This window comes from Engystomops pustulosus, chromosome 7, assembly GCF_040894005.1.
Source record: "Engystomops pustulosus chromosome 7, aEngPut4.maternal, whole genome shotgun sequence".
NCBI classification, from domain to species: Eukaryota; Metazoa; Chordata; class Amphibia; order Anura; family Leptodactylidae; genus Engystomops; species Engystomops pustulosus.
In genome coordinates this window covers 35,730,854-35,744,195 of record NC_092417.1, presented here as the reverse complement: position 1 = coordinate 35,744,195, position 13,342 = coordinate 35,730,854, and the positions used below count along the sequence as shown (strand labels likewise).

The 13,342-nt window shown below is 40.2% G+C and overlaps 1 protein-coding gene across 7 annotated transcripts in view; it reads right to left on the bottom strand.

Annotated features, from left to right (window-relative positions):
- Positions 1-13,342, bottom strand: part of CDIN1 (CDAN1 interacting nuclease 1) — a 214,571-nt gene that overhangs the window by 153,014 nt on the left and 48,215 nt on the right. For 4 of the 7 annotated variants that reach the window (XR_011848816.1, XM_072115434.1, XM_072115432.1 and 1 more), the window contains exons 3-5: positions 12,915-12,960; positions 11,168-11,232; positions 8,729-8,789 (exon numbers count right to left, since the gene is read on the bottom strand). Coding sequence is in view for 6 of the 7 variants with exons in the window: in XM_072115434.1 (XP_071971535.1) it covers positions 8,729-8,789; positions 11,168-11,232; positions 12,915-12,960 (172 nt within the window). In the remaining variant the exon portion in view is untranslated. The remainder of the gene's footprint in view (positions 1-8,728; positions 8,790-11,167; positions 11,233-12,914; positions 12,961-13,342) is intronic. The other 3 variants (XM_072115437.1, XM_072115436.1, XM_072115435.1) reach the window with 1 other exon arrangement.

Here is a 13,342-nt window from a genome sequence, read left to right as displayed (position 1 = left end):
ATTTGTGGTATTAGCTATGGTATTTTCATAACATAAAAATGAAGATTTCTCTGCAGACGGGACACAGATATTCTCAAGAAATGCTCATGATGAAGAACACTTCACCTACATGGTCCCATGATTACCGTAGTTTATGTTTGACCAAGAAACCAAAAACTTTTCATTAAGCTTTAATTTCCTAAAATTTCACAAATTTCTACAAAAGGGGCTACCTTCTAAGCATCTTTTTGTGAGCCTCATTGGGATGTGCAAGCATCACACATAGTGATTCACATTCTGCTGCTCTGCAAATGTCAGGATCCACGTAACTGATGCAAAAAGATTGGAACAATTAAACTCTACGCTGCCCCAGTATAGAGAATAACCTATATTAACCCCCAGCAATTGTGACATAAGAAAACAAGAAACAAGAGATGACATGCAAAAAAAAAAGCACAAAATACAGCACTCTCGAATTACACCCTGAAATGTAATCAATGTCCCCAACCACTTGTAGAAGACATCTTTGTAAGGAGAGACATGGACCTGTATAATGAATATCCTGACAGCTTTTCAAGGCTAATAATCGCCCTTTCATCTTGAGTCCAACAATATAGAGAAAGCTGTGAAAGGAGTAAAATGATCAATCATCCCAGTTGTTTTCTATATAGTCCAGGGTCTTATTCTGTCACCAACCAGACGTTGACCTGGTTGACCATCTTCACAGCTAACAAGTCTTGAATGATTTCATAATTTCGGCAAGTCCATGAGTTAATGGTCTATGCGTCTCTGACATCATTGTGTCCACACTGCATGGAAATCATAAAGGTATTTACTTTGCCATCAACCAATTTTACTGAAGATCGGGGTCTTATTTTCCCAGCGTCTAGACTAGTAGTGCTCACAGGGCCCATCAAGTACAATTAGAAAATCAGGTCTTAAAGTGAACCTGTCACCAAAAAGAAAGTATTTGTTCAACTTAATTATGTATCTGTGAATTATTTAGGTAAAACTGCAGAGAGATCTCGAGGGTAAAGTCTGACACATGGAGAAGCATGAACAGGTTACGGTATATAAATCCTGAAAATAATGGAATAATTGACAATATATACTTGCGGTATCGGTTTTAACAATATCCTGAATATATTTTGCCATGTCTTTGGCTTTATTCACATGAAGGTAAATATCAGTCATATGCTATTTGCTGGCCCATTCTTACAATGGAAACCTCTAAAATCCTAGTTATCGCTCTGATTCGATCTCGTCTGGACTACCTTATCTCCCTTTTAATTGGTCTTCCAGTTCATAAACATTTTCCTTTACTATCTATTAATGCAGCAGTCAGACTCATCTTGCAAGCCAGACGCTACACAGATGCCTCCACCCTACACCAGTCACTGCACAGGTTGCCCATCGCCGTCAAAATACAATCTAAACTAGGCCCCCCTTATCCACAAAGCTCTACCTTCTCCTCCCTCATCTCAGTCTATCACCCAAACCATGTTCTTCAATCTACCAGCAATCTGAAAGAAATCGTTTTTTAAATCCAAACCTCCCACTTACTTCACCAGGACCTTCCCTGAGCTGCACCAAAGCTCTGGAACAATCTACCCTCCAACTTCAAACTTTACAAACATTACCAACTTCCAATGTTTCAAACATGCCTTAAAAACCCATCTCGTCTGGTAGGTCTATAACATTTACAAACCCTACATATTCACTTTCAACAAGACACCACGGTCTGTGCAATCCCTCATCACTTCCCATGATTATACAATAAGGCTCCCTGCACATGAACATTGATTTTGGCTATGAGCTTTTCTGGTAATTCATCAGATAGCACATGGTCAATTGCATATTGCTGGGTGCACCCATATGGCCCTGTGGCATCTTGTGTGAGTGGGCGGTTCTAGTTGTAAAACTCAGAGAAGGTCCCTTTCCTGCCGGTGATTGTGGCTTAGTTCGGCTACATTCACACGACTGTAGGGGGATGTATGTACAGCCACAAGCTTGTGGCCGTACATACATCCCTCACAGGCTGGCAATGGGCGCACGACCGATACAGCAAAGTACCGCTCCATACACGGGGAAAAGATAGGACATGTCCTATCTTTTCCCGTGTTACGACGCCGTGCATCGCTATGAAGAATGGATAGGTCACCACTCTTCTTCTCCATCGCGGTGAACGTATGCCTTCCAGCTAAGGCCCGGTGGGCATTCATCCGTATGAATGTAGGCTTAAACTTTTCTGCAGTAATCGGAGAGTGAGCGGACCGCCGTATATGCCAATACCACAGGGACTTCAAACAACGGCCCCCACCCAGGAATGCACACACCTGTTATTTCTTTTATCTCTTATAAAAAATGGCTGGATCATTGTACAAGTCACCTCTTGAGTCAGCCTTCTTCCTCTGATTGTAAGCCTTCACAAGAAGGAACCTCACTCCCATTCATCTGACCAAGATATTGCTCTGTACTGTCTCATTGTATTGTACACTCACCGGCCACTTTATTAGGTACACCTGTCCAATTGCTCGTTAACACTTAATTTCTAATCAGCCAATCACATGGCGGCAACTCAGTGCATTTAGGCATGTAGACATGGTCAAGACAATCTCCTGCAGTTCAAACCGAGCATCAGTATGGGGAAGAAAGGTGATTTGAGACCTTTGAACGTGGCATGGTTGTTGGTGCCAGAAGGGCTGGTCTGAGTATTTCAGAAACTGCTGAAAATGACTTGATGATGCGCCAGTAGGCGCGAAACGACTCGTCGCCAGGTCCCGCTCCTCCTTGTACTTGCACCCGAAATAAAGATATCGATTGCACAGTAATGGTGAGTGCCGCTTAACCTTTCTTCTTTGGATAATCTGTTATACACTGCAGAATATTATGGCACTATAGAAATAAAGTTTTATAATAATAAAGGTCAAAAGGCAAAGAGAACCAAGAGGGATGCCCAGGACTTGCCACTGGGGCCTATTCACAGTCCAGTTGCGACCATTGCTCCTACAGAGCTGAAATTATGGATATATTTGGGATGGAACTTTCAACGTTTCTTATCCCGCTGAGACAGCGAGACACGTCAGCTCCAAGGGCTCTACATATTGTGGTAGGTATCTCAATTTCATACTGCAAATTTCAAAAGATTTCTTAACCATGTACTAACACATACAATCCTGGTGAGGGTCAGAAGGACACTACTTTGACTCTTAGCGGGGTGACGGAGCCCAACCGATAGACTAGGTGGGAACAATTTATCATGAGGGAAATTTTTCAGTGAAAGTGTGTGCGCTGCTGTATTTTACAAAACATCATAGGACATTTGATACTCTTTGGGTTCTGATATGTTACTCCAGTGTTTTTGGAATGAGAATAAATGTCTTTGGCTAAACATGCCCAATTTCCTTTAAAATGTTGCAAACATATTAATGCCCCCCACCAAAATAATTTTTGTACCTATTTGGGGGGGTTGACACTTGAACCCCAATAACTACAATGGTGGTTCTTCCCGCTGTACATGTTCACCATTAACAACTCGATGTCATTATTTATTTTGGGATCAGTTTTTGCAAAAAAAAAAAAAAGTCAGGTTTTTACAAAAATTTTGCTTAAAAAAAATTGTCTTATATTTTAAACTTTTAAATATTCATCATCTTTCGTTAACCAGTTCATGATCAAGGATAATTGGTGCCTGGAATTCCAGGTCAATATTTGCAGTTCTGATGATAACTTTGGAAATGCTTTACATATCATAACAATTTTCACTTTTTTTAAGAACATGCAAGACTTTGGAATCGTCTTATGAACAAAATATATATTTTTAGAATTAGCAGATAATGAATGTTAAATTATATGCTTTTAATAACTTTCCCAATTAACCCCTTAAAAACCAGACCATTCAGTGTTTTTGAATTTTCATTTTTTTACTCCCCATCTTCAAAAATCCATAACTTTGTAAAAAAATTTACATGTAAAGAGCTGTATGAGGGCTTGTTTTCTGTGTAACAAATTGCACTTCATAGTGACGGTACTTAATATTCCATGCCGTCTACTGGGAAGCAGGTAAAAAATTCCAAATGTAGTGAAATTGGTGCAAAAAATGCATTTGCACCATTTTCTTGTGGGCTTGGATTTTTATGGTTTTTACTGTACGCCCCAAATGACATGTCTACTTTATTCTTTGGGTCAGTACTATCACTAAGATACTGGTATAGGTTTTATAATGCTTTCATACACTTAAGAAAATTAAAACCTCCTGTACATCATGATTTTGCCATCTTCTTGCGCTAATAACTTTTTCATACTTCAGTGTACGGAGCGGTTTGTGGTGTCATTCTTTGTGACTTGTGATGATGTTTTCAATGCTACCATTCTTAGGACTGTACGGCCTTTTGTTCACTTATACATAGATAACGTAGGGCAGTCGTGAAGGGGTTAATCAGAGAAAAAATATATATGTTTTTTTACTGCCCCTACCTTGAAGTAGCACAATATCCAGAACAAATGCCATGATAATTAATGAACATGATGATACCCCATCTCCACAGGGAGGACGGCTCCTAAATAAAGTAAGGACGCAACATTTTTGGACTCCAGCCCACACAACTATAAGACTGAATTATCATTTCTGTTTACGACTCTTGGACATATTCATCTTTCCGACCATTGTCAGTATACTCCAGCACACATTAATAACAGAGTCCACGTCTCCGGCACTGCCTCATGTGTGTACAAAGACATAATCAGACAAATATATACAGGAGCTCAGGTAAGAAATATACGAGTGCGTCGAGCTGCATGCAAAACAGCATCGTAGGACAGAGCGGCGGCTTTAACTGGCCTTCTGCAACCATACCCTGCCACTATGTTATACATCTCTCATCAGATTTTACAGTTTCCACTGATTAAATATATATTGACTCATAAAGTAGCGCCGTTACATCAATCGTCAGCAGATGCAGCGAGGTGTCATTTAAATATTAAGTATCATCTAAAAATGGCAGCTTGATTGTTTGGAGGTAATAATGTGCTACTGGTTATCGCAACATTTCCCTAATGCATTAAGCTGCGCTCACATTGAGGACACAATAAGGCCCAGGGCAGGGAGAAGGGGGGTGGCCGACTAGTTTTAGAGGGTAGAAAGGGGAAAAAAAAAGACCATGGAAACAGAATTCAATCTAAACACCAACTTCTTTGTATAATTCATGCCCCCCCCCCCCCGCTCCGGTTTTCTTTCACCGATATTAAATATTCCCTTGTTTTTATGTTACGAGCACGGGCAAGTTCTAAGTAATACATATTCATGTAAGATGACGGTGCTGCCACCACTCCACAACGGAGCTGCTGGTTAAATATTATTGATCACTACAAAGTGCCATTCACATCACATGGAGATGCTGAATACAGATTTTCCTCACTCTTGTAATGATCTTCTGATCTCTGTATACGGAGGGTCCTTAACCAATGCCTCATGACCCAAAAACTTATTGCAACCCCACGTATCGGAATAAGCAATGCACACCAATTATGTGTGTAAGAGGAGGAACAATTTGGAAAATTGTAATCTTGGAAGAGGTCTTCCCAATTGTCAGATTTGACACGGCTGCTGTGTGATATTTGGTTACCGTTCATCTCCCATTCATGTGAATGAGGGGCCTTCATCTTTACCCTTCAATTTTATTTGCATGCTACAAAAAACTACAGAAAAGTCTTCCTTTTTTTGCCTGGAATTTTACAAATGAAGATATACAAACCCCCAAAAAACACAAATGGCCCAGATTTACCTTATAAGATCTATCACATCTATCTTATAAGTCTCCCTTTCCCCACCACTTTTTGGGTTTCTACGACCTGCAAGCCACTGGGTCATAGACCACGGCATGAACGCCTAGTCCGGCACATTTACTGTAGTCTAGACTACAGCAAAAGACTCTGTTAGTTCGGATCTGGCTACATGTCGGAAATGGCGGAGTTTGCGCCCATATTCACTAAAAGGCCAGAACCGCTGGTGAGGGACTTTTAAGACTGACTGTCTAAACGGCAGTCTTAATAAATTCCCCCCAATGAATGAAGTCACTGGCTTTAAAGGGAATCTGTCAGGGCCATGTGGGACACTACACCCCCCCCCCCAATGGTTCAAGTGGAGTGTCCCAAATTAACTTATGCCTTATTTATGCCTGGACCTGCAAGGGGGAAAAAAAAAATGACCTTGGTCCAGAGATCTCAGACTGTTTAATGAAGCCAGCGTAGTAGGCTTCACTGCCATGTGATGTGTGTACGACGGATGTACAATAAAGTTGTTGCATTGAAGCATCAAACAGGTGATGGGTGCAACAAAGATTAATGCCTTAAGGTGCATCAAACTAAGGCCTCATGCACATTACTGTACATCTGTGAGCACAAATTGCAGCTACCCCACAGCCCCCATTGAGACCTATAGTGCAGTGAGGCGGGGTGCATGCAACATGTCACAGCACTGTGACTGTGCCAAGTGGTCCTGCTGCAAATTATAGAGCAGGTCCAACCCGGATTTCCTATGGACATACTTTTCTATGTCCACTGGACGAAACGGATAACAAGTCTGTCTCACACTTCCCCTTCTTCCCTAATCCTCCTTTATTTGTTATCCATGGCCCCCTTCCTTCTAAAATCAAATTTTAAAATTATACTAATAAGCCTGAGGGGCTACCCTAGCCCTTCGGTGATCTGACTTTAAAGGCTGTTACACTGTCTCACCCTCCCCCCTGATGAGATTACATTGCACACTGCCCAAGTGCTGAGGAAGCAGAGGCGAGGTTGAGACAGTGTAACAGCCTGTAAAGCCAAATCACAGAGGAGGTAGGATAGACTGTTTTTAGAAGGAAGGAGGCCATGGATAGCATATTACCACAAGATAACCACAGTCTATGAGTAAGTGCCCCTGGATTTTGTTGGTAAATGGCCTTTTTATTTTAGATCTTAAAAAAAAACAATAAAAGATAAGTGTTGTTTTCTGTGCCTGTATTTATTGGTAATGCAGAATTATGACACTACATGCATTGTGACTTCCTATTTCTTTCTCTGGGGGCAGTGGCTACATGCAGTAGATATAATATTACTCAATATAAATATTTTAGTTACCAATATAGCGATTTTATATTGTGAAATCCACCTCTTGTGTGGGCCTCATTCAATAAAGAAAAATAATAGAGTGTTATCTATATTTACAACAAAATAACCTTCCAGAATCTTCCAACACACCTTAAATTTTATTTTGGTCTTTATGACAAACTCTAAATGCTAAAGCCTATGTCAGGGAGACGGTAGAGAAAGTGCTGAGCGCATAAAATGCTGCAAACCTGTTACGTGGTAAAGTATAAAAGTATCGCACCAAGATCTCTACTAGGGTTACAACCTGTAAATGATTGGAGCATGCCCACTTGTAATGGTAAGTTTTAAAGGACATCTACCACCAGGATGAATGAATGTAAACCAAGTACACTGACATACTGGTGTGTGCCCCCTCTTTTTTTTTTTAATATTTTTAAAATTATGCAAATGAAGCACATGCTAAGGGGCTCCAGGTTTTATAGGCGTAAATGGAGCCTGGAGTCCCTTTGCATAATTTTAGTCTTTTTTTTTTCATAAAAGCAAATGCATACGATGCTTAAAGAGGAGAAGATCCTGCCAGAGTGGGCACACACGAGTATGTCAGTGTGCTAGGTTTACAAACTTCCATCCTGGTAGATGTCCTTTAAAAGGAACCTGTCACATACTTTCACCCAACTAAACTACCAGCCATCAAGGTAGGGTATAAAATATCCGTTCTTAAAATGTAAAATCTTCTCAATTTACCTATAAAATATCATGTGGGAATAATAAGAAAAACTGTCATCTTTTCTCAAATCTTTTCTCTGGGCCTGAGAGGTTGAAGGGGGAGAATAAATTTAGATGTTTATATCTTGGGCTCTACAACAGCTAGCATAGTTCTGGTATCTTATTAAAGAGGATAATTTTATCTTTTAAATGGCAGGATTGCTGTGATCCAAAGAAATATGGGTGGGTAATGCCCTAACTGGGAGTGCAAGCTGCAGATAAACATCTAACGCCATGGTATGTCTTTAACTCGCTGTACCTCAGGTGCTGTAGATCAGGCCTGTGAAACTGTGAACAGTTAAAAGGAAATCAACCATTGAGAAAACATTTTTAAAAACCTATAAATACTCACCTCCGCTCCTCTTCATCTTGATCGCTATGCTTGACACGCATGGATCATTTAGAGAAGAAAGGTAAAATTAGCAGCACGGAGTACGGGGACAAGATGTCCAGTGCTCCGAGCTGCTAATTATGCACGTCCTTGCCTCCTCCATCTCCCATCCTGGACACCATTAATGGAGGTGGACATTTCACCAATTGGGGGGGTGGGGAGCTGCTGCATTTCATTAAAAAGAGTAGCCGCTGCATTACTCACCCTAGATTTATACACAAGTTAATAAGTGTTCCTAGTTTTTCGGGGTACAAGTAGGTGCCTCGGCTTATACTCCAGTATATATGGTACATGTATTGGTCAGTAAGTCTGCATACATGTAATGGTCAGTAAAGAAGTGACATGTGGAACAAGGATTAAAGGGATATACACTTTATGGTATTCCATGAAGAATAAAAACATATATAATTTACTTATGCAATTTCTGTATTAAGAAAAGCTCTGAATTCTATAGTATAATAGAACGTTGTATCACTTGTCATACATTACATCCTCAAGTCTTACCTCATTTGCCAGGTTTAGTAGGACTGGTGCGGTAGGATCCACTGCTATATCTTGTAAGTACCTACAAATACAATGTGACACAAGAAAGTAAGCAATATCAGAAGCCATGGACAGAATATATTCTATTCTTGGTATGTTCATATTTGTAGTTTTTGTTTTTTATTAAACACATAATATATAAACAAGAAAAGGGGGACGGGATTGTGACAAAACAACTGAAAAAAATATCCAACGTCAATATAAAGATATTACTCACATTTCAAGTATCTGACCATTATAGTCCAAACTACTTTTCAAAGTGGTGGTGCTGGAGCAGAAGCGGAGGGTGGGGGTGGGAGGGGGGTATTATGCTAATCTTCCCTGACGCTGTCCAATCAGCAGCTGGCAGTGATGTCTCTATGCTTATCTAGATACTGCGCGATTGCGCCAAAAATCGATCGCGTGCGCCACAATTCCGTGAAATACAGCGCAAAGAGGAAATATTCGGGAAAAACCCGACGGATTCGCAGCTGCGGACCCTTAGTAAATGTGCCCCATTGTGTTTACACTTTGTTTACTTAAAGGTATTCCCATTTCAGCTAATACCTGTTACTATTTGCATAATGAAAAGTTCTACAATTTTCCAATACACTTTCTTTATGAATTGCTCTTGGTTTTCTAGATCTCTGCTTGCGGTCATTCTATAGGAAGCTTTAGTGTTTATTTCTAGAGGACAGAAATCTGAACATGGTCACACTGGTGCAGGGCTCATAATATCCCTGGTCATGTGATGTCACACAGGTGCACGGCTCGTTCGTTATAAGACACAGCTCTCATTACTTTCTGTGATATAACGAACCATGCACCTGTGTGATCATGGTCAATTTTCTATCGTCCAGAAAAAAATACTGAGGCTCCCTATAGAATGATAGCAAGCAGAGATCTAGAAAATTAAGAACAATTGTTACAGAAGGATATTGGAAAAAATGATATTTTTTTCATCATGTAAACATTAATTGGCCAAAATGAGAATTCCCCTTTAAACGCAATGTAAATGTCAGGTTTGTGCAAAATGCGTTAACATTGTGTTTACATTTTTGTGACATCCCATTAGCATCCTGTTTACACTGTATTTGAGTTTACATCATGGTAAGATTGATAATATTCAGTTAAAGTTGTAAAAACACAATGTTAGCAGAATGGAAACCAAATGTGTGAACACAGCATCTAGATGAGCACCATGTGACCATTCACAGAAGCTCTTCTTACATTGCCTGCTGTGGATTGGACAGTATCAGAGAAGATTAAAATAACACACGCCCCCTGCTCTAGCTCTTCCTCGCTGACACTGGAGAAGATTATAATGGTCAGATACTGGGACTGATATCTCAAGAACCGTGGGGGATAGAAATTACATTTAAAGTGTTCCTGTATCTGTGTAGCAGTTCCTGAATCTCTTTATGTTAATCTCCACGTGTGTGAGGTGGTGAAAGATCCTCATTGAGATCACTCCACATTCCAATTGGGTTGAGAGAGGGACTGTTACTGCGCGATTGCAACACAGCGATTCTCTTACTTTTCAGCTATTCTGCAGAAGATTTTCTAGTGAGCTTCAGATCCCTATCTTTTTGCAAGACCCAGTTCAAGCTAGGGGCTTAGCTGTCAGAAAGATGGGAACACATGAAGAGGAGTTCATGGTCAACTCAAGCACTGCAAAATGCCCAACACGCTATGTCAGTGATATATGAACTTTGTGTGATGATACGTTGTATTTGGCTACGCACATAACCAATTTTGGCAAAAACCAAAGTCTTCAAAGTTTTCCAGAGGTAAAACCTAAGCCATGCTGCCATGCTCTTTTTCACTTTGTACTGTCATGAACAGCCTTCATTCTAGCTGTTGGGTCTTTCTCGGAGCAATGGGTCTGATGTTGGGGTAAATTGAGACCTTCACTCCTAAAAACATTTTCCATTTGTGCAGTATCTTTCTGTATTAACAGAAACTATTAGTTCTACTACTACACTATAAGAAGATTGCATATGTATTAGCTCTCCCACATTGGGTTAACACATGCCTGAATGTTTCACACCAACAAAAGGGCCATAACTTCTGCTTTTATAAAGGTGGTCAATTGCCGATGATCAATAAAGACATCTGATTAGCTGCTGCTTATGCTATGATAGCTGTAATGCTTTCTTTTTTTTGCATTCGAAAGAACTCCATCCAGACTTCATATTGCTTTGGATGCAGCTTTAAAATAAATGTGTCTCACCTCTTCAATAAATGTGTTCCTATGTAAAATGAAAAAAAAATGCTCCCAAAACGACATTCTACATCTCCAATTTCTTTGGGACTCAGACTGATGCATCAATTACCATTATTCCACATAAATTCTATTAAATTTATTACGATTTTTCTTTGCCCCCCAACTACATACAGACGAGGAGCTTGATAACTTACTTGTTGTAGTACATTTCAATGGTCTCAGGAAGATGATGTCTTGCATGAGTTCTTTTTATAAACTTCTAAAAATTGGGAAAAAATACTAAAGCAAACAATGGAAATATGAAAGTCACTTATAAAGAGAAAGAAAGACTGATTCCATGTAAAGGTATTTATGAAAATAAAGCCTGTTTAGAATCCGTGCTACGGCTCCATCTTCTAGCTGTAGAATCCCACCTTGGTAATGCCCAGTGGGCACTTTGCCCCCTCGGGTCAGTGGATAGTGTCTGTCAATAGTCATCAAGATTTGTCAAGGCCCTAAAGGTTTTTCCCCCTAATCATCAGGCTTCTCTTATGCTTGGGACCCCATCATTTATGAAACTTGAGTTCCAGTGAGTGGTAGTGCGCAAGTGTGCCCTCTACCCTATTCACGGAAAGTGTCAGGAGATTTCAGAAAGGATTCTGAAGGGGATCCGAAACGTAGCACTTGGGTAAATAAAGTACCCACTCTTTTTCACATTTTGGTATGCAGCCTATATTTTTTTACTTGTATTGAACAGGTGGAGAGTCAAACCACTGAGAAGGGCGAGCACCCGGACTTAAGCTGTGAATTTGTTTTATATATATATTTTATTTTTTTTTAATATACAGGCAGTCCCCGGGTTACGTACAAGATATGTTCTAGAGGTTTGTTCTTAAGTTGAATTTGTATCCAAGTTGGAACTGTATACCGTATAATTGGTCTCTGTGACAATTGGATTGTAAAAATGTTGGATTGTCATAAGAACCAGGGATAATAATAAGGCTTCATTACAGACACCTGTGATTGGGTACAATAAACAGCTATAAAAGCTAAAGCCAAACTACAGTAAATACTAACATCCAGAGGTCCGTTTGTAACTAGGGGTCGTCTTTAAGTCGGTGTTCTAAAGTAGGGGACCGCCTCTTATATATACGCACACTTATAGGTAAATCTATATTTTCTATATACTTATAATATAGACATTCTTAAACTTATAACATAATACATAGTACTAATAAATGCATAATGAAACGTGAAAAATAGCAAACATACACAATATAATAAAACATAAAATATAAACATACAAAACATAAAAGCACAAGTTTATATATAAATTCATAAAGAGAGAGAAAGTGTTTATATAAGTTTATATATCTATCTATACACACACACCACATACACACAAATGTATATATAGATGTATAAAATTCGCACACACACGAAGTAGTGGGGGGGAAAAAAAGGGAAAAGAAAGCAGTGACGGTTCCTTGGAGAGCTGCCATATGAGTGACACCCGTCACAGGATGATAAATGACTCCATTTTCTGCCTCTCTTGCCTTCTGCCAGTCCAGGAGAGGGTCGTTTATCATAATCTCTGTCAGCGAGGGAAAGTAGCCCTGACAGTGCAAGTCAGCAAACATTTAGCACACGGAACCGTGCAACGCAGGGAAATTATTATTGTCAGAATAATAATGGTTTAGCATAATTTATTACGGGTCCACCAAATAAGCAAAGGATAGATGTTATCAGACAGATGGATGGGTAAAGCTTGGCAGCCATCCACTCAGGATCAGGCAAAGGCTTGATAAGGGGAGGGGGGGGTAGTGCGGAGGGGAGGCAGGCGGAGGGGTTTACATCTTCCAAACCAATCACCGGGCTGGCAGTTCAATTACAAAGAAATAAAGGGACATTCATCATTCAATTAAGCACCTGTCAAGCTTCACAAAAGAGGAAACTTCTAACCTGGTACTCCTGGGAGAAGATGCTCAGCAGAGTGGACTGCGATTGACTGGAACAAAATAAAAGATGGACAAAGTTAATTACTGGAGTGCATGGTGTGGGGGGGGGGGACAAAAGGCTAGTCACTATCAAAGGTAGAGCCCCACTGCCCTGTAATCTAAGAGAACACGAAAACAAGTGCGCTAAACTTGTTCCAGACGGACACCTCGCACAAAGGCTGGGTCAAGGAAACCGGAGGGGGAGAGGAGGCAGTGTAAAACTTTGTAGAAATGAAACCCAAAAGGCAGCGAGAGGCAGATCCAGCAGACTCGTGTTTTGGCAGGATCCTTTTTCACTTTCCGGGCCCACAAAGCTGTATTAGTGGCATGTCCTGCTGGTAAAACACAAGGAGCAGGAGGGACGGGGAAGGAGAGGGGGGGCTCTAAAGAAAA